The 22,583-nt window shown below is 35.8% G+C and overlaps 1 protein-coding gene across 2 annotated transcripts in view; it reads left to right on the top strand.

Moving 5' to 3' along the window:
* Positions 1-22,583, top strand: part of GMPS (guanine monophosphate synthase) — a 74,629-nt gene that overhangs the window by 37,467 nt on the left and 14,579 nt on the right. For both annotated transcript variants that reach the window (XM_047728624.1, XM_047728628.1), the window contains exons 4-10: positions 2,918-3,015; positions 6,235-6,338; positions 14,230-14,423; positions 14,692-14,857; positions 17,859-18,010; positions 18,492-18,665; positions 20,328-20,433. In XM_047728624.1, coding sequence (XP_047584580.1) covers positions 2,918-3,015; positions 6,235-6,338; positions 14,230-14,423; positions 14,692-14,857; positions 17,859-18,010; positions 18,492-18,665; positions 20,328-20,433 — 994 coding nt within the window. The remainder of the gene's footprint in view (positions 1-2,917; positions 3,016-6,234; positions 6,339-14,229; positions 14,424-14,691; positions 14,858-17,858; positions 18,011-18,491; positions 18,666-20,327; positions 20,434-22,583) is intronic.

A 22,583-nucleotide genomic window follows, 5' to 3' on the forward strand; every position in this document is an offset into this window, starting at 1 on the left:
TGGTGTTATACATACTCAAACTTTTCTCCAGGGTAACCTTGAGTTAAAATGCTGACTCTTGGCTTCACTAGGTTATATTTTCCTCTAATTTACATTGCCACAACTGTCTATAAAAATTCCTTGTGCTCCGTATCCCTGTCAAATCTTAACATTGTCAGATTTCTTTTTGTGTTTGCCTCTCTGAAGAGGTATTAAATGGGATCACATTGTACTCTTAATGTTCGTTTTCCTTCTTATTGTAGAATTTGTATGTTTATTTGCCAGTAATACTGCTTTACTGTAAAGGCATGTTTAAGAGTTTTGCTCATTTTTCTGTTACACTGTCTTACTGTGTTTGTATATGCTAGATGCCAGTCGTTAGCCAATTATATATAGCAGATACCTTTTAGATTGTGACTTGTCTCTTCATTGTTGTAATTTTTTTTTTTCTTTCTACGAAAGCATATCATAAGTGTTTGGTTTCTTTTCACACTGTCTTACAAGATTTTTGTCAAATTACTTTTATTTAAAAGGGAATTTCTTTCCATTCTTCATTCTGAAATCTAAACCTTATTGTAAAACTGACAAGACAGAGGAGCTGATCTGATTGGGATGGTGGATCTGGAGTACTACATGCGTTTTCTTTTGAGGCATTTAGGACATTGGGTATATGAGGAATCCATACTGAGAACCATTTCCTTAGGTTAAAGTAGAATATTAAAACAAAAATTTGAGAAGGCAAATTGTTTCATTATACATAAAGTTATCCCTTCCTCCCACAAACACAAACTTAGCTCGTTGTTCAGCTCTTTGCATTTCAACCATAAGTAGCATAGTTAAGAATCGGAAATACACAGGAAAGCCTTCTTTTTTTGGGGTTGTTATTTGTATATTTATTTATTTACTTATTTATTTGAAATTAACATGTAATGTATTACTTCTTTCAAGGGTATAGGTCTGCGATTCATCAGTCTTATACTCTTCACAGCACTCACCATAGCACATACCCTCCCCAATGTCCATCACCCAGCCACCCTATCCCTCCCACCCGCTTCTCCTCCAGCAACCTCAGTTTGTTTCCTGAGACTAAGAGTCTCTTATGGTTCTGAACAGGTGAGATAGCTTTAAATTTTATTGCAAGCCCTTGGCTTTGTAAAAGCATTTAGTTTAGATTTTGTGGACTTTTAAATTGTATTGAGTTCCAACAGTTTTACTTCTCTTGATCATTCAGCTGTCTTCTAATTAAGAACAGCAAATTAAGGGCGGTAGAGTTACATAGGGTTCACTGAGTATATAGAAGAAAGCACTTAATTTTTTTTTTTTTAATTTTGTTTATTTATTTGACGGAGATCACAAGTAGGCAGAGAGGCAGGCAGAGAGAGAGGGGGAAGCAGGCTCCCTGCGGAGCAGAGAGCCCGATGTGGGGCTTGATCCCAGCACTCTGGGATCATGACCTGAGCCGAAGGCAGAGGCTCTAACCCACTGAGCCACCCAGGCGCCCCACTTAATTTTTCATTTAGTAACTTTTAGTAACTACTTTGGGCCACATACTTTATTAGGCCTCTGGGACTGTGAAGAGACCTGAAGACAAGGGGGAGAGAACATGGTCTGTTTTGGCAATTACATTAGCTTGAATGGCTGGAGTACAGAATGGGGGGAAGAAGAGAAGTGACTAGAGGCAGGGGGACTGGTTAGTCTGTAGCAGTGTTCCTAAAATGTGCTTCAGAAAGTATTTGATAACCTGAGTTTGGGTTTTTTGTTTGGGAAGTACTGGGCTAAATGGGTTAACAGGTTTTTTCCCTGCTGAACTTAACCCAACCTTTATTGCAATAACCTTTATTGTCAATGTCTTTTTTTTTTTTTTTAAGATTTTATTTATTTGACAGATCACAAGTAGGCGGAGAGGCAGAGAGAGAGGGGGAAGCAGGATCCCCATGGAGCAGAGAGCCTGATGTGGAGCTTGATCCCAGGACCCTGGGATCACGACCTGAGCCGAAGGCAGGCTTTAACCCACTGACCCACCCAGGCGCCCCTTTATTGTCAGTGTCTTAAGAGGAGAATGTAGAGGGCAGCATTTGCTGATGATTTTGAAGGCTATTCCACTGTGCATTATAAGAATGAATACTTATTTAGCCCTGTGCCTGCCTTTTTGTTGGAAGCTTGGTCAACCTGTATCCTGCACGGTTATGGCAGGTATCTTATGATGTGGAACAGATATACCAAGATGAGTCGTGGTGATTATATCAAGGCAGAATTAACGACTGTAGAAATTTTGTGTGTGTTTATTTGGTGTTGGATGGGGCGTGTCGGGCACATGTGAATGATAAATAAGAAGGTTGATTGGCACAAGGAGGGGCAGAATGAAGAGATAATTTGATATAAGTGTCTGTAGGTATATGGAATTTGTACAGATGAGTTTAATTGAAAGACCAGATTTTCTTGCCAATGTTCTCTCCTTAGCATAGCCTCTGCAGGCTTTCAGACTGTTCCTTTGTGGCCAAAGGGTGGATTACTTGGAGAAATTTGTTATCTGCCTAGTTTTAATACCACAGCTCTTCCTATCACCTGCTCTAGCTTTTTCTAAGCTCAGAGTACCTTTTAAAAGGTTTTTAAATTAAACCCAGGTGTAAGTATTAAATACCTATTTTTCACAGATGAATTAAAGTACACTAAATGGAAAATCTGCCAGTGTTTAATAGAAATTAACCTCCGGTCAGATTTCTAATCTAGTTTTGTTTTAAAACTATTCCTCTTAATAACTGTATAATTACATTTAATAATACCAAGCTATCTACATTTATCTAACTCTTTATTTTGGGGGCATGAACATAGCAGATATCCTGCAAACAGGAATATAAGTTATTAAATTAGCATAATAAAATGATTGGGTAATTCTTTTTGGTTCATATTAATGTCAATTTATTTTCTCTTTGAACAGATGATGAATAAGGTATTTGGAGGTACTGTGCACAAAAAAAGTGTTAGAGAAGACGGAGTCTTCAGTATTAGTGTGGACAACACGTGCTCACTGTTCAGGTATTATAAATATTTTTAGATGTGTAAGAACAGTTAGTAGAGTGACTGACTTAAAGTTGGGGTTGTTATTCTTAAGAATTAGAGATTCATAATTCTTAGACAAATTAAGACCACATTAGTGGTCAGAGGTGTAACTGTCATATTTGTTTTCCGTTTGAGTGTCATGGTGGCAGAGGATGGTGGTGATGCTAAGTAGGGATAAGGAAAGCACTTACGACATAACTTAAAAGCACCTGGGATTTTGGGATTGCATACCATGATGCCAGCATTTGTAGTTTTTCCTTTTCACTCTTTGGAGTGTGATTCTAAACATTAATGTGCCAGAAGTGGCAAATGGGTAATGTTTTAAACCCTTGCATATACCAAATGTGTGTATATCTCTTCCCTCATAGTTTGCTCGGTACTTGGCAAACAGCCAATTTGTTGGAGTCATTATTAAATATATGTTATGTTTCCCTCCTTCTCACTTTCTCTGTGTTGAGCATAACTGTACCTAGTGTACTTTTAATAAAGTGAATGTATTAATTGATTTTTGTTCTAGGTAACAACAGATTAGGTGCTTTAGCTCTAATCTATTTAAAAATTGGTGGATGAGCTAATCACTAGTTTCCTGGAAACATTTATCTTCTGCTTGACTTAAGAAAAAAAAAAAAAAAAGGCTGCATTTTCATTCAGTTTTCCAGAGGACCAGAAGCTTTTTTGGTGGTGGTGGGGGGAGAGAGGGTTTCCATGTTTTGGGTAAAGCTCATTTTACTGGCCTATTGATAGGATTACTCACTTGCCTTTTTTTTTTTTTTTAATTTTAAAATAATTTCTGTGTCCAGTGTGGGGCTCAAACTCACACCCCAGGATCAAGAGTTGTTTGCTCTGTTGACTGAGTCAGTCAGATGTCACCTGTCTTGCTTCATTTTGACTTAAATTTCATTTTTAATAATTTTTTTTTAAAGATTTTATCCATTTGACAGACAGAGATCACAAGTAGGCAGCGAGGCAGGCAGAGAGAGAGGGGGAAGCAGGCTCCCCGCCGAGAAGAGAGTCTGATGTGGGGCTCAATCCCAGGACCCCGGGATCATGACCCGAGCTGAAGGCAGAGGCTTTAACCCACTGAGCCACCCAGGCGTCCCATCATTTTTGTTTTTTAAAAGATTTCAAGTAATCCTTCACCTAAGGTGGGGCTCAAGCTTAGAACCCTGAGATCAAGAGTTGCATGTTCTACTGGCAGACCCAGCCAGGCACCCCTTAAATTTCATTTTTACTTTAAAATTACATTTCCCTCTAACTGCATTAAATGCAAGGTGATGTCAGTTAGTGAGCCAGTTACCCCTTTCTTTGTGTGTTAATCCAAGAAATTTACTTTTATCTATTTATAACTGAAATATAGTTGATACAATGTTAGCATTAGTTTCAAGTGTACAACATAGTGATTCCTAAAGTCTATTATACAGTTACTTATTGTTATTTCTTTTAATTGGGCTAATTATTTTTAGTTATAGGTATGTTTTGTTTATTAACATACTTGTGCCTAAATTAATTCTTAATGAATAGTTTCCTCCAAGTTGGACAGATCAGAAATTTTAAAAGCCAAGTTATAAACTTAATATCTGAAATGGAGATATCCCAGTTTATACACAAAACTGGCTGTGACTGGCTTCTCTTTAATTTTGAGGTAGAGCAAAAATAAGTATATCTGTTCAAAGATTCTTGTTTTTCAAGATTAATGAAGATAAATAAAAAAGCCATGGTGGCTCAAAATAATCTTATGAACTGAAGCTACTCATTACCAAAATGAACTTGAAATCCAGTGCTTCTTCCATTTCATAATGGAGAGGTTCTGCTTACATTCTTCTGTATCTAAAGTGACTAGTCTTGAAAACCATTTTAGGAATCATGGTGGTATGATACTGCAGAAGCTTGATATCTAAAGATCTGGTTAAAATTTAAAGTTTTTCTGTCTTCCTAGTTGTAAAATTCTGGAACTCATTCACAGCCTGCATTAATCCTAAGCAACAACGATGACAACACTAGTAAACATGAAACATCCATTTGGCTTTAATGTAGTTTATCTTCTTGCTTTATTTTTAACTTCTTTTTTTTTACTTCTCAATATTTAATATTCAGTCCTCTGTCAGATTTTCTCATAATGTAAGAAATACCTTTTTATAGTTGATTTGTTTGAATCAGGATCGAGAGAAAGTCCACATGTTGCATTTGATAAATGTTACTTATATCATCTTTAAACCATGCCTTTAATTCATTTGGCATGAGAAGTAGAGGTCCACATTGCTACTGGGTTGTCTTTGTTTCTAGGCCTTTTTAGTGAGTAAAGTTAGTCAGTATATATTCTTACAGAGAAAACAAAATCCATGTATACTCTTAATTCCATTTAAAATGAAAGTTTATGGGTTTTTATCTTATAACTTTGATTTTTGTATCTCCTTACTCTAAGGCTGAAAAAACCTCAATTCCTAATTATTTAATATTTGTTTTAACCTATAACATGCATATATTTATCCTATATATAGGTGTAAAATAACATCAGTGTTGGTACTATCACTTTCTGATACAAAACTACCTAATGTTTAGATCTCTGAAATGCCTTCTGTTCTTAAGATAAATCCTAGTAGAGATAAAATGTTGAAATTATTATTTTGTAGCTTCTTGAAATAATTTTTTATGCATGTGGTTATACCACCAACTTTTAAATATATATTTTTTCAGTTTTCAATTTTTACAGATTGCCTTTTTTTGAGATTTAGTACTCCTATTGGCTGCATAGAATAAATTTAAATTCTAACTGTGTTGCACTCCTACATTTTTTCTATTTTTTTGATTTACACATATGGTGAGTTAGTATTTTAAAGGAAAAGAACAAATTTTAGTTATAAGATGAATAAATTCTGGGGATCTAATAATCAGGCATGGTGACTATAGTTAACAGCACTGTCTTGTATACTTAATAGTTGCTGAGAGTAGGTCTTAAATGTTCTTCCATATACATAAAAAAATAGTAACTATGTGATGTGTAAGGTATGTGTTAACTAACTTTATTGTGGTAATTATTTCATTATCTATAGCAAAATATCATATTGTACATCTTTAACTTATACGGTGGTATAGATCAATTATATTTCAATAAAGTTGGAAAAAATAAAGAATAAGATCCCATTGACCATGTTTTTAAGATATTTCTGTGTTGTGTTTTATTTTTTGTATGTTTAGGGGTCTTCAGAAGGAAGAAATTGTTTTGCTTACCCATGGAGATAGTGTAGACAAAGTGGCTGATGGATTCAAGGTTGTGGCACGTTCTGGGAACATTGTGGCAGGTGAAAATTTTAAAACTTTTGCAGATTTCATTTTAAAAAACTTACCTGAAGAGTCTAAGAATATGTTTCTCTTTGAGGTACTGTTTCCTACTTTTTTATTTCTAAAAGTTATTATTAATGTCATAGGATCAAATATTAATTTATGAAGGGAATTTAATATTAGATTATTGAGAAGTCACTGGTTTCTCCGAAATACTTTAAAAAATGTTCATTCTAATAAAAGTTCTCTGGATGTAAAACACCACTTTTATGGCCCAGGAAAAATTTGAGAATTGTCTGTTTTTCTAGGGTGCTTTATTCATAATTGGGTTTTTAAATGCCTTTCTTAGGTATACATAGGCATGTATCTTAGATATCTGTGAAACACCAGACTAAGCATTCAGGATGTTTCTCTGATGCAGGGTTGGCAAACTGTGAGCTGTGGGTCAAATCTAGCTTATAGACTGTTATGTTATTAAAGGGTTATAATTAAAGACAGGAACTGTATGCATGTGTCCCACAGAGCCTAAAATTTGTACGATTTAGTCCTTTGTAGAAATTTTGCAAATCTGTACTTTATTACTTTTTTATTTTTTATTTTTTAAAGATTTTATTTATTTATTCGACAGAGAGAGATCACAAGTAGGCAGAGAGGCAGGCAGAGAGAGGAGGAAGCAGGCTCCCCACCAAGGAGAGAGCCCGATGCGGGGCTCGATCCCAGGATGCTTGGATCATGACTTGAGCCGAAGGCAGAGGCTTTAACCATCTGAGCCACCCAGGTGCCCTGCCAATCTGTACTTTAAAGCCATTTTTATTCTCTTCTTTTTTGAGGAAGAGGAATTGATTTTCTGGCAGTTTGCGATTTTTTGACTTGCTTATTTGAATATTTGTTATGTAAATAATAACCAATAATCCTGGAAGTCAGTAAAAAAAAATGGATTTATTAATAAAGTTCTTTTTGTTTGAAACACCACTAAACAGTAAGTCGAAATGTTTTTATTTAAGATTAACAGTGGTAGAGGGCTTACGTATTTGTATTCATTCAGCCAATATTTGTGTGCCTACTTTGTGCCAGTAACATTTCCAGGTGCCAAGGGTAAAGAAATGAACAAAGTGGACAGAAATCTCTGTTCAGCATTCTAGTTGGGGGGAGTGATGGGACAGCTAATACACAAATACAGAATATGTCACGTGTCAGATAGCATTTAAGTGCATTGAAAAGAAATACAGGAAGAGAAGAGTGTTGCAGACAGGGTATGTATGATTAAGGTTGTTACTGTTTTATATAGGATATTCAGGGAAGGTATTCCTATAAAATGATACTGAACATGAAGTAAGTAAGTGCTGACCCTTCTAGATATTTGGGGGAAGAAGAAATAGCAGTACAAAGCTCCTGGGATGGGACCGTGTTTGAGGAACAGCAAGGAAGTCTACATGGTTGGAGGAGAGTAGTAGAAGATGAGGTTAGAGAGGTTATCACAGGGGCCAGGACACAGGCCATTTGAGGCCACTATGAAATTGTTGGCTTTACACATCATCTGCTTTCAGGATTACCTTGGCCATAGTGAAGAGAAAAGAGAAAGGGTCAAATGTAGAAGTAGGGAGATCAGCTAGGAATCTCCTGCAGCAATCAGGAGAGGAGACAGTAGTGTAAAGAATAGTGTGGTAGAGGTGGAAGTGGTCAAGAGTGATTGTTTTCTCATATAGATCTTGTACATATTTTGTTAGATTTATGCCTTAATATTTCATTTATTTGAAATTGTTTTTAATTTCAAATCCCACTTGTTCTTTGCTGGTATGTAGGAAAGTTGTGAGCTTTTGTGTATTAACCTTACATCCTACAACCCTGCTGTAATCACATACTAGTTGCTGGAGTTTTTCTGTTGATTTTTTTCTTTCCTTCAGATTTTCTATACAGATGATTATGTCATCTATGAACAAAGACAGCTTTATTTCTTCTTTCTCAGCCTGTGTACCTTTGACTTCCTTTTCTTATTGCGTCATTTAGGACTTTTATTTGGTGTTGAAAAGCAGTGGGGAGAGGGAACATCCTTGCCTAGTTCCTGATTTTAGTGGGAAAATTTTCAGTTTCTGTTTGGTATGATTTTAGCTGTAGGATTTTAGAAGATATTCTTTATCCCGTTAAGGAAGTTCCCCTATATTCCTAGTTTACAGGGAGTTTTTATCGTGAATGGGTGTTGGATTTTTTTTCAGATGCCTTTCTGCATCTATTGAATCAGATCATGTAACTTTTAAAATTGATAGAGGCTTATTGAAATTATCTATTTCTTATGTGAGTTTGTAAGTTGTGTCTTTTCAAAGAATTGGTCCATTTCATCTGTGTTATAAGATTTGTGGACATGGAGTTATTCATAGTATTCCTTTATTATTTTAATGTTCATGGGACCTGTAGTGATGTCTCCTCTTTCATTTCTGACATTAGTAATTTGTGTCCTCTCCCTTTTTCTTAGTTAACCTGGCTAGAGGCTTGTCAATTTTATTGATCTTTTCAAAGAACCAGCTTGTGCTGGTGGTGGTGGTGGTGGTGGTGGTTGCTGTTGATTTCCTGTTTTCAGTTTCATTGATTTCTGTTTAACTTTTATTATTTCTTTTGGTTACCTTAGATTTAATTTGCCCCTCTTCTCTTATTTCTTAAAGTAGAAGTTTAGGCTATTGTGTTTAAATCTCTTTTTTCCTAATATATGTATTTAGTGCTGAAAATTTCCCTCTAAGCACTGTTTTTGTTGGTCTTTTGGTGTTCTGAGAGCAATTTCCAGAGTATGGGGAGGGTTGGGGAGGGTTTCCTCACCAATAAGCAGTTCTTATACACCAGTATGGTATTTGAGCAGTCACTTCAGCTCATCTCAGTTTTGACATTCTGTACCCAGAGGTAGCATTAGATTGCATGGATTGAGGGCTGCGTTCCACAAGATCATGCCCCCTTCCCTACCCACACACTTTTCATACACTAGTTGCAAGCCGAGGCTATCACCTGTGCCTCTGACTGAGCAGCTGTTGATTGGAAGTTCCAGTGACCCACTACTTGGATTTCAGACACCAGTCAGAGGTCCAAGTTACTTATATTCTTACTGACTGGCTGTAAATCAGAGGTTCGCATCACCTCTTTCTCGGTTCAGTTAACTTTCTAGAGTGGCTCACAGAACTCAGAGAAACATTTACCACTAGATCCCTGGTTTATTGTCATAGAAGGATACAACTCAGGAACAGCCAGATGGAAGAGAATGGAGAAAGACATGGAGCTTCCATCCCCTGTCCAGGTGCACCATTCTCCCCAAACTCCACGTGTTCACTAACCTGGAAGCTCTCCAAACATCATCCTTTTGGGTTTTTATGAAGGCTTTATTACATAAGCATGATTGATTAAATCATTGCTTCCTGGTAGTTGATTCAACCTCCAGCCCCTCTCCCCTCTATGGAGGCCAGGAGGTTGAGACTGAAAGTTCCAAGCCTCTAATCACATGGTTATCTCTCCTGGCAACCAGCCCCTATTCTTAGGTGCTTTCCAAAAGTCACCTTACTAATATGAGAGATACTGTTACGCTCTCATCTCTTAGAAATTCCAAAGGTTTGGGGATCTGTGAGGCAGGAACTTTGAGTGATGTTCTTTATGTAGACTAAAGTTTCTGACCCTTATCATTTTCCTTCTCTCTCAAGAAATTCTTTTGTCGTTTCTTGAAAGTCCGGTGTGCTGACTACAATCAGCTTCAGTATTTGCTTGTCTGAGAAAGTCTTTATTTTTCTTCACTTTTGAAGGATAATTTCTCAGGGTACAGAATTCTAGGTTGCTAGTTTTATTTTTTCCCCCCTCTCTCAACCTTTTAAAAATTTTTTTTAGCTTTATTAAGGTTAATTGACAACATTGTAAGGTATTAAGTATACGATGTGATTTGATATAGGTACACATAAGGAAAGGAGTCCCTCATGGAATTAATTAATTAATTAATTAACATCCATCTCCTCACATATTTGCCTTTTTTGTGTGTGATAACATTTAAGTTCTGTTTTCTCAGCAAATTTAGATTACCCAATACAGTGTTATCAATTACAGTCACCATATTATTAATTAGGTCCTCAGACTTTATTCTTACTCATCTTACAACTGAAAGTTTGTACCCTTTTACCACCTCTCCCTATCTCCCCCAGCCAGGCCCTGGTGATCACTTTTCTATTCTCTATTTCTGAGTCCAACTTTTAATTTTTTTTAAGATTCCACATATAAGCAATACCATACAGTATTTGTCTTTGGCTAATTTCACTTAGCCTAATACTCTCCAGGTTCTTCTGTGTTGTTGCAAAGGACAGGGTTTCCTTCTTTTTAAAAGCTGAATAATACTCCATTTTGTGTATGTATGTTATGTGTGTGTTTATGTATATAAATTTTCTTTATCCATTCATCCATTGATATACACTTAGCTTGTTTCCATGTCATGTCTGTTGTAATGCTGCAGTGAACATACAGACATCTATTTGAGATAACGGGTTCATATCTTTTGGGTGTATACATAGAAGTAGAATTGCTGGATCACATGGTAATTCTAGTTTTAATTTTTTGTGGGACCTCCATACTCTTTTCTTTAGTGACTATACCAGTTTATATATATCCCACCAGCAGTTTACAAGGAGTTCCTTTTCTCTGCCTCTTTGCCAGCATTGATCTTCTTCTTCCTTTTTTTCTTTTTTTTAATAGACGTCCTAACAGGTGGGAGAGGACATCATTGTAGATTTAATTTCCATTTTCTGATGCCTAGTGATATTGAGCATTTTTACCTACGTGTTGGCCATTTGTAGGTCTTCCAAGTTTTTGTAGATCTATTCAAGTCTTTTGCCCATTTTTATTTTTATTTTATTTTTTATTTATTTATTTTTTAAAAGAGTTTATTTATTTATTTGACAGAGATCACAAGTAGGCAGAGAGGCAGGCAGAGAGAGAGGAAGGGAAGCAGGCTCCCCGCTGAGCAGAGAGCCCGAAGCGGGGCTCGATTCCAGGACCCTGGGATCATGACCTGAGCTGAAGGCAGTGGCTTTAACCCACTGAGCCACCCAGGCGCCCCTCTTTTGCCCATTTTTAAATTGGGCCATGGGTTGTTGGTTTGTTTTTGTTTTTTCTTAAGTTTTATGAGTTCTTTATTTATTTTGTATATTGACCTTTTAGTGGCTTGCAAAGATTTTTTTTTCCATTCCATAGGTTGCCTTTTCATTTTGTTGATGGTTTCCTTTCCTATACAGAAGCTTTTTAATTCGATACAGTCCCACTTATTTTTGCTTCTTTTGCCTTTGCTTTTGGTGTCAAATCCAAAAATCATTGCTAAGACATGCTAAGTCAAGGAGCTTTGTGAGTTCAGGTTTTGTGTTTAAGTCTTTAATCATTTTAAGTTGATTTTTGTATATGGTATAAGGTAGGGATCCAGTTTCATTCTTTTGTATGTGGCTGTCTGGTTTGCACCATTGTTGAAGAATTACCCTTTCTTCATTGTGTATACTTGGCTTCTTGGTTGTAAATTGCTCATACATACAAGGGTTTATTTCTGGGCTCTTGATTCTGTTTCTTTGGTTTCTGTGTCTGTATTTATGCCGATATTGTACTGTTTTGATTACTATTGTTTTGTAATGTTTGAAATCAGGACATGTGATGCCTCCTGCTTTTTTTTCCTCAAGATCGCTTTGGCTCTTTGAGGTCTTTTGTGGTTTGATACAAATTTTAGGATTCCTTTTTTCTATTTCTATGAAAAAGCCATTGGAATTTTGATAGAGATTGAATTGAATCTGTATATAGCTTTGGGTAGAATGGACATTTTAGCAGTTTCTTCTAATCTATAAACATAGGATATTACTTCATTTATTTGTGCCTTCAGTCTCTTTCATCATTGTCTTAGAGTTTTGAGTATCTTTCACCTACTTGGTTAAGTTTGTTCTTAAATATTCTATTGTTTTGGTGCTATTGAAAATGGGAAGGTTTTCTTAATTTCTCTGGTAGTTTAACTTACAGAAACACAACTGACTTTGGTATGTTGATTTGCTATTCCACAACCTTACTGAAATTGTTTATTTGTTATAACAGTTCTTTTGGTGAAGTCTAGGTTTATTTTGAGATCTTTTGTTCTTGGTGTAATTATTAATTGCCATAAACTTCCCTCCTAGAATTGTTTTTGCTGCATCCCATAAGTTTTGGGTGTTATGTTTCCATTTTTATTTGCCTTTTTTTTCCTCTTTTGATTTATCCTTTGACCCATTCCTTTGTCAGGAGCGTGTTTTTTAATCTCTGTGAGTTTGTGAATTTTCTAGTAATTTCTAGTTTTTTACCATTGTGGTTGGAAAAGATGTTGGATAGGATTTTAATCTTCCTTTTTTTTTTTTTTAAGATTTTATTCATTTATTTGAGAGGGAAAGAGAGAGCATGAGAGGGGGGAGAGTCAAAGGGAGAAATAGACTCCCCTCTGAGTGGGGAGCCCAGTGCGGGAATTGATCCCGGGACTCCAGGATCCTGACTTGAGCTGAAGGCAGTTGCTTAACCAACTGAGCCACCCAGGTGCCTGGATTTTAGTCTTAAATGAGATTGGATTCTGATATCTTTTGAAAGCAGAGACAAAGAAATTGCTGTTGGATTGCATTTGGAGTGGGGACAGAAGGGTATAATTGAGTTTTAACTCCCAGGTTTTTTGTACAACCATCCAGAAAGTTTAAATTTCTGTTTACCTGAAGGGAAAGAATGCAGTCATGCAAGTTTGTGGATTAAATTCAAGGTGCCTTATTACACATAGGAAAAAAGGTATGAGTAAGCAGTTGTATATAGGAGTCTAGACCGTAGAGTAGAAAATTGGGCTGGAGGTATAAATTTGGGGGTGTACCATCATATGGGTAGAATGTAAAGTTATGAGATTTGCAGATCACTCAACGTATAGAGAAGAGATTTAAGGGCTGAGTGAGTACTGGGCAACTTTCATGAGATGAGTAAGATGTGAAGGAAACAACAAAGATTAAGAAGGAGCAGACAGTGAAATAAATGAACCGAGAGAGGTATCCTAGAACCCAAGTAAAGAAAATTTGAGGGCGCATGGGTGGCTCAGTGGGTTAAAGTCTCTGCCTTTGGCTCAGGTCATGGTCCTAGGGTCCTGGGATCGAGCCCTGCATCGGGCTCTCTATTTAGTGGGGAGTCTGCTTCCCCCTCTGCATCTCTGCCTACTTGTGATCTCTGTCTGTCGGGTAAATAAATAAAATCTTTAAAAAAGAAAAAAGAAAATATGAGATTCCTTTGTATAGTAGAATGGGTATGAATTTGGGAGCTTGCTCGGCCTGGTTTAACTACTTAACCAGTTGTAAGTTTCTTGACATATCAGAGCCATAAACAGGGGTAATGCATATATAGGTAAAACATCTAGTCTGTCATCTTTTGCTTAGTAAATAATCCATAATTTATCAGAAACACATTAGTCAAATCCATGAAGTTACTTTTGTGGTTAATAGTATCTAAGAAAGCAATATGTAGAATATTCTGACAGGCCTAATACATGAGGATTTTCTAATACATAAAATTGATAGTTGCATATTGCATATGGAAGCCCTGTGGGACTGAGAGCCAAAATTGAGTTATCATTGTATTAAATAAACAAAGTAATCATGGTGGAGAAGTGAAAGGACTATGAGGTAATCTCTGTAGAACCTAGTTCACTGTCCTATATAGTTCACTAATCGGTACCCAAAGACCTTTAAAGAAAAATTGTGGCTATGTAGTTTTTGTTTGTTTTACGTTTTTTTTTTCCTGTAACTAAAAATGCACTAAGTTGTATCAGTTTTTACATTTATAGAGGAAGAAATTGTGAGGAATTAATATGGGTACTTAGCTGAGTCTTCCACATGAAAACATTTTTAATTTGTGATTATTTTCTCTATAAAGGTATAGCAAATGAATCTAAAAAATTATATGGAGCACAGTTCCACCCTGAAGTTGGCCTTACAGAAAATGGGAAAGTAATCCTGAAGAACTTCCTGTATGATATAGCGGGGTGCAGTGGGACCTTCACTGTGCAGAACAGAGAACTCGAGTGCATTCGAGAGATCAAAGAAAGAGTAGGCACATCAAAAGTTTTGGTAAGGAATTTACATCTGAAAGTCTACAAATTTATGTCGATAATGTTAGAACTCAGAGCTGGGTTCATCACCATAACCCTTAAATGCTGGCGGGGTGATCAGGTGTTTTGTGAGTTGCACTGTTTCAGAGCGCTTTTTCAATTACTACATTTACTTTCGATAAAAACGATGTTTTTAAAGGTACTGATTTAAGCTGATAGTTTTTATTTTATTTTACTTTCTTGTTTATTGTATTCAACATGATTTTTCTTTTAATTTCACCTTGTAGGTTTTACTCAGCGGTGGAGTAGACTCAACAGTTTGTACAGCTTTGCTGAATCGTGCTTTGAATCAAGATCAAGTCATCGCTGTGCATATTGATAATGGCTTTATGAGGAAACGAGAAAGCCAGTCTGTAGAAGAGGCCCTCAAAAAGCTTGGAATTCAGGTCAAAGGTATTGATGAGCCCCCAGAAAAGTCTATATGTGAGGACTTACTTGACAAATCATATTTAGCCTATGGTTTGAGTGAGCTTGTTGTCTTAACCAAGTACAGGTTTCAAAGGGTGCCTGGGTGCCCCAGTTAGCTCTTGATTTTAGCTCAGGTCATGATCTCAGGGGTGTGGGAACAAGCCTTGTCTCCTCTTCCACACTCAGTAGGGAGTCTGCTTGAGATTCTCTCTCTCTCTGCCTTTCATCCCTCCACCCCAACCCCTGCCCTTGTGTGTGCTCACATAGGCACATACACTCTCTCAAATCTTAAAAACATAAACAACAACAAAAAAACACCCAAAGAAGCACAGGTTTTCCAATAAACTTATAATTATTTTACTTTTACATTTTAATTATCTGTTTCAAGAGGGGTCCCAGTATAAATTTTAAAAATGAAATCCGTAGAAATTCCAAAAAATCAAATCAATAAAAAAAAATCAATAAAATTACATCTATCATTCTGTTCTCTTCTATGCATTCATTCTTTTTTAGTACTCTTTTCCTATCCATAATATTATTTATGTATGAGAATTTCCAAGTCTTCCTACAACAGCTGTGGATGTACAGATTACTTTACAATCTGAAAGGCTTATACAGAGAAGAGAGGTGAAGAGCTAGTCACTTTTTTTTTCTAGTTTTATTGAGAAATAATTGACATACATCACCATATAAGTTTAAGGGTACAGCATGATGATTAGCTTTTGCAATATATTTAGAAAGGATTTTCCCAACAGTGTCAGTTAACATCCATCTTATAAAAAAGAACATTTTCTTTTTATGATGTGAACTCTTAGGATTCACTCTTAACTTTTCTGTGAATCAACCAGCAGTATTAGCTGTAATTGTCATGTTGTACAATACAGCCTTAGTACTTATTTATCTTGTAACTGGAAGTTTGTACCTTTTAACCACCTTCTTCCAATTCTCCTCCTCCTTACCCTCCACTTCTGATAAGTCTGATCTCTTTCTATGAGTTTGATTTTTTTAGATTCTATATATAAGTGAGGTCATACAGTATTTGTCTGACTTATTTCATTTGACATAATGCCTTTAAGATCCATGCATTTTATCACAAAGAGTAGGTTTCCTTGTTTTTTATGGGAAAATAATTTTCCTGTGTGTGTGTGTGTATCATCTTTATTCATACATGGATGGACACTTAGGTTGTTTCCATATCTTAGATATTGCAAATAATGCCACTAAGAATATGGGAGTGCAGTTATCTTTTTGTGTTTTCATTTTCTTTGGATATATCTCCAGAAGTGGAATTGTGGATCACATGGCAGTTTTATTTGTAATTTTTTGAGGATCCTCCAAAAACTCCTTTTTCTTTTTTTTTTTTTTTAAAGATTGAGTGAGTGTGAGCTGGGGTAGAGGGGTTGGTGGGGACACAGAGGGAGAGAGAGAATCTCAGGCAAACTCCAAACTCCATGCTGAGCAGGGAGATCAATGCAGGACTCTATCTCATAACACTGAGATCATGACCTGAGCTGAAATCAAGTTGGACACTTAACTGACTGACCCCCCTGGAGGCCTCCAGAACTCTTCTGTAGTGGCTGTATCAATTGACAATCTTACTAACATTGCACATAGATTCCCTTTTTTCCACATCCTCGTCTGTGTTTATTATCTCATCATTTTGGTGATGGCCATTCTAACAGGTATGAGGTGTTATCTCACTGCAGTTTTAATTTGCATTTCCCTAATAAGTAGTAATATTGAGCATCTTTCTATGTGCCTGTTGGCCTTTTGTATATCTTCTTTGGAGATAAGTGTATTCAGGTCCTCTGTCCATTTTTTGATTGGGTTATTTGTGTTTTTGCTGTTGAGTTGTATAAATTCCTTAGATATTTTGGATATTAATCCCTTGTCAGATACGTCCTTTGCAATATCCTCCCATTTAGTAGATTGCCTTTTCATTTTGTTGATGGGTTCCTTTGTTGTGCAAAAGCTTTTTATTTTGTTGTAGTCCCAGTAGTTTATTTTTGCTTTCCTTTCCCTTGTCTTAGGAGACATATCTGGTAATATGTTGCTAAGGGGAGGAAACTAACAAAAGCAGGACTTGTGGGGAGGCTCAAGATTTGGAAACATTGGCTTCCCTGTGTGATGTGGTCCTCTGGGTGAGCCTAAACAGATTGGTTGAAAATCTGAGAAGATTCTTTTCCTTAACAGAGGACTAAATTGCTGCTATCCCTCCCTATTGGAAGACTGTGGATTTATTCTTTAAAGAGGCTACATAAAAGAAACTTTGGACTTGGGCATAGCAATACCAGGCATAGTTGAGGATAGGAATAAGATTCTACATTAAAAACAGTAGGAGTAAGCAAAAATCTGTATAATGAATGATGACTCTCTCCCTGCCACTTCTGGTGTTTCCTTATCAGATGCTGATAGGCAGAAGATTGGAGGTGTCTTTTCTGGGGTAATTGACCAGTTTAAGAGAAACTACAAATTCACTGGTGTCCCCCAGTGAAATAGCCCTCTGTATTTCAGTGAAGTTCACTCAGTTGTTCAGCCTTACTACCAAGTAGAGATCTTAGTAAGTTTTTAAGTACCTTGCTCTTAAAAAATAAAAGGATAGCCAGTGATTGCTAGTGCAGTTTGGAGGACTTCGAGCCCACTGTATGTACCACTACTTTCAGTTCCCTTGGGGCTATGGTTCTTCCTTTGGCTTTTGCTTTTTGTTCTTGTGGGGCACTGAATACAGGGAAAGCAACGGCATAATGTATGATATCATGGCCTTAAATTACCAAATGCTACAGGATTCTCAAAAAACCCCACAAAATTAGTGAGTTTCTATGTCTGGACTCTATTAATCGTGGTTTATTGGTAGTTCTCAAATAGTAGCCAAGGTAAGGGGTGATCAGAGCATCCATCTAGGTTTTCTTTCTGTAGCTTAACCCATTATTTATGTTGTTTAAAATCTTCTTTTAGTTTTAAAATGTGCTTCTCTTCTCTTCCTCAGTGATAAATGCTGCTCATTCTTTCTACAACGGAACAACAACTCTACCAATATCAGATGAAGATAGAACTCCACGAAAAAGAATTAGCAAAACATTAAATATGACAACAAGTCCTGAAGAGAAAAGAAAAATTATTGGGGATACTTTTGTTAAGGTGCCTTTATAATATCCACAATTTGTACTGTTTTTGATGTGAATTTTAGTATGTGTTTTTTCTTGTCCTTATATCAAATAATCATTTGCTGACTAATTTTGATTTTTTTTTTTTCCTTGATTAAGTACTTTAGTGCATGTTACTGTTATACTGACTGGTTTTAAAAAAACATGTATACTTATGTTGTCAGGCTTTTATTTAACTATTTAAGAATAGATATTTCAGTTGATACTAGACTTTTTAATTCTTTGGGTATTTCAGTGCCTAGTTTTCAGGCTCTTGAATGTTTGCCTATCTTTATGAATCTTTCTAAAGTATATGTTCTTGAAAGAGTTTACTTTGGGAGTTGGTATGGATTTTATCTCTTGGTCAATATTGCAAAAGGATTCTGAGAAATCTTGTTGAAAGTATAAAAAAAGACTATGCTATCTTTTTAAAAGATTCATCTCTTAAAAGACTGTTTCACTCCTCTTGGTTATAGATTGCTAATGAAGTAATTGGAGAAATGAACCTGAAACCAGAGGAGGTTTTCCTTGCCCAAGGTACTTTACGTCCTGATTTAATTGAAAGTGCATCCCTTGTTGCAAGTGGCAAAGCTGAACTCATCAAAACCCATCACAATGACACAGAGCTTATCAGAAAGTTGAGAGAAGAGGTAAAAGCTTATGAGAACTTTGCCATAAAGCCTTTCTTCTCCACCCCCCTGCCCTGAACCACTTTTAAATGTATAGTTCAGTAATGTTAAGTATATTTGTATTGTTGTGAGACAGATCTCCATAACCTATTCATCTTATAAAACTGAAACTTTATATCCCTTGAACAACAGGTACTCTCTTTTCCTTCTTCCCAACCCCTGATAACCACCATTCTACTTTCTGTCTCCATGAATTTGACTACTTTAGATACCCTATAAAAGTGAAATCATTTGTCTTTTTGTGACTGGCTTATTTCATTTAGCATAGGTCCTCAAGGTTCATCCATGTTGTAACATGTGACAGGATTTTCTTCTTCTTAAGGCTAAATAATATTTTATTATATGTGTATACACATTCTGTTTATCCATTTATCTGTCAGTGGACATTTGGGTTGCTTCTACTTTTTGGCTATTGTGAATTGTGCTGCTGTGGACATGAGTTGACAAATATCCTTGAAGACCCTGTTTTCAGGTTTTGTTTGTTTGCTATATACAAGAAGCAATATTGCTGGATCATATGATAGTTTTTTGTTTGTTTGTTTGTTTTTGTAAGATTTTAAGTAATCTCTCTGCTCATTATGGGGCTTGAGAACTTACAACCCCAAGATTAAGAGTTGTATGCTCTACTGACTGAGTCAGCCAGGCACCCCATGGTCGTTCTATTTTTAATATTTATTTATTTATTTATTTATTTTTAAAGATTTTATTTATTTATTTGACAGAGAGATCACAAGCAGGCAGAGAGGCAGGCAGAGAGAGAGGAGGAAGCAGGCTCCATGCCGAGCAGAGAGCCCGATGCGGGGCTCGATCCCAGGACTCTGAGATCATGACCTGAGCCGAAGGCAGCGGCTTAACCCACTGAGCCACCCAGGCGCCCCCTATTTTTAATTTTTAAAAGGGACTTCTTAATGTTTCCATAGCAGTTATATCTTGTTACAATCCACCAGCAATATACTATACCTTAAGAACAACTGTTATTTTCTGTCTTTTTTTTGTAATTCACATTCATGAAGATGGCTACATCTGTCTTTATTTTAGGCATCTTAGTGGATGGGAAGTGGTATCTCATTGTGATTTTGATTTGCATTTCCTTAATAACTAATGATGTTGAGCATCTTTTCATGTGCTTATTGGCCATTTGTATATTTTCTTAGAAATATCTGTTCAGATTTTTTGCACATTTTTAATTGATTTATTTATCTTTTTATTACTGAATTATAAGTGTTCTTTATACACTCTGTAGATCCTTTATCAAATAGGAATAGGTGTCTTTTCACTTAATGGTATCATTTGGAGAGCTTTAATTTTGAGACACTAGTATGATTTCTAATTGCCTTGTATTCTAATGAGAACTAGATCAGAGATGGTGGGTAGGACTGCTCTGATTTACTTACATTTGAAAGGTTTATGTTTAAAATGTGTTTCAGAGAGAAGTACGAAGGTCAGTAAAACGTTCATCTAATTCCTTATGAACAGTAGGAGGACATACTTTAAGATATGATATTTTAAAAAATATCTTTCACCTTAGTTAAAAAATCAACAGGAGAGATCAATAATATATTATTCTTTATTTACCATGTCTTTTTCATTACCCATTTGATTAATTGGCTTTTCCCTCTGTAGGGAAAAGTAATAGAACCTCTGAAAGATTTTCATAAGGATGAAGTAAGAATTTTAGGCAGAGAACTTGGACTTCCGGAAGAGTTAGTTTCCAGGCATCCATTTCCAGGTAAAAAAAAAAATTAGAATTGAATTGCTCGATTTGTCATTAGACTTCCATGTTGAAGAAAAATCAATTCAGACAATTTTGAAGCAATTACCTCAGGGAATATGTAACTTTAGAAAAAGGAAAGGGTGGGTAGGGAACAAAATTCTTAGTACCTATTGTGTATACTTCATTTTCTTACATAATTATTTTCCATTGTATTTGTATTTGTATTGTATCAGTGAGTCTGGCCTATAATGTTGCCATCAAATGAGAAAAACAAAGCATAGAGAAATATTAATAACATTGCCACACAAGTCTTTTTTTTTTTTTTTAAGATTTTATTTATTTATTTTAGAGTGAGCAGGGGGAGTGGCAGGGGGATAGGGAGAGAGAGAATTTTAAGCAAGCTCCACACCCAGTGCAGATCCCAACATGGGGCTTGATATGACAACCCTGAGATCATGACCTGAGCCGAAATCAGTCAGATGCTTAACAAACTGAGCCACCCAGGTGCCCTGTATTGCCATACAATTCTTAGTGTTAGAGCTGCAATTTATATGTTCCTTCTACTATACCATGATGCCTTTCATGGAAGACAAGGTTAAAGACAAGGTGGTTCTCTGAAATCCTAATCTATGGTTGATTTATCTGAATGGAGGAATTACTTCTTTGCATAGGGTTGTATGTAACTTGTTCATGAACAAATAAAAAATACTCAATTAAAATAGTCATTTGCTGCTATCATATAGAAAAATAACTTATTAGAGGTGGTATTTATTTAAAGTTAGGACTGAGAGTCTTAAATTGTTTTTGTTATAAGTTCTTGAGCTTGGGTTCGTCTTGTACCTCAGTTTCTGGCTCTTTATAATAGTCATTAGGTAATGAGTTGAGTGAATGGTCTAATTAAGCATAGTAAAAGTTAACAATTTTTAAGTACTAGTATGTGCTAGACATTCTGCTAAATATTTTACATATACTGTCTTATTTGATTCTCAAAATAAAACTAGGATGATTCTGCTTTATAGATATGGAAATTTGGGGGAAAAAGCCCAGTTCGCCAAAAGTTAATGCAGATTAGGTTTGGAACTGGGATTCTAGCACTGAAAGTCTCACCTCAGAACTTGTACTCTTAAATATCATATTGGTCCTATAAGCAGTGTTACAAAGGTGATTAGTGCTATTTGTATCAATAAACTTCAAATCTGGGAATTCAAGATGTTCAGTCTCTAATCTGTGTGTCGGCAAAAGATTGTGTATGAATGTAATGAAGGGAGCCAAGTGGTCCTTTGGTCATCATTGCACTCGGGTTACTTGACTTTTAAAAGTCTTTTTACATATTGGATTTTTTTTTTTTTTTTAATGTAAGATTTCTTTGGAAAAAATTTTGGTGCTTTAAAAAAAAAATAGGCATACTACTTACCTTTACTAAGCTGTTTATCCTACAGATAAAGAATGAAACTGAGGAATTAATGGAACATGGCTAAGGTTTTATCTGTAACCAGGTATCTCACAGGATACCTTTTATAGTAAAGAAGTAGAGTCCACTTTCTTTTTAGACCCATGCATACCTTATGTTTTCATCCTTTTAAGTATTTGGTAAAATAGAAATACCAGTTCACATTTTTGGAATTAGACACTCTGTTGTAATTTTTTTTTTTTTTTTAATAAAACCACAGTCTTCTTCCTAAAATTAGGTTGGTAGTTGAACCTGGGTGATGAATAATAAGGTGATTCATTTACACTGTCCTCTTTACTTTTCTATATATTTAAAAATTCTTTTAATACGTTTTAAAAAGAAAAAAATAAGTTTTAAAAAGATGGGTGCATATATTGTGAATTAATATTTATTGGAGAATTTGTGACACTTAATACATGGACTACCAAAAATAGGACATAGAAATTATTGTTGTAAAAAGAGCTAAAGCATTCTAAAAAATGGTGAGTTGGATGGAAAACTATTTGAAGTAAAACACTTTAAAAAAAAAAAAGCAAAGTGGAGGGGCTCTGTTGGTTGGACCTCCCATTTTTGGTTTCAGCTCAGGTTATAGTCTTAGGATGGTAGAATCAGCCCCCCAGTTGGGTTCTGCTCTTGGCAGGGGGTCTGCTTGGGGTCCTCTCCCTCTGCCCCTCCCCCTCTCTCAAATAGATAAATAAATCTTAAAAAAAAAACT

This window comes from Lutra lutra, chromosome 1 (genome assembly GCF_902655055.1).
Source record: "Lutra lutra chromosome 1, mLutLut1.2, whole genome shotgun sequence".
Classification (NCBI taxonomy): Eukaryota; Metazoa; Chordata; class Mammalia; order Carnivora; family Mustelidae; genus Lutra; species Lutra lutra.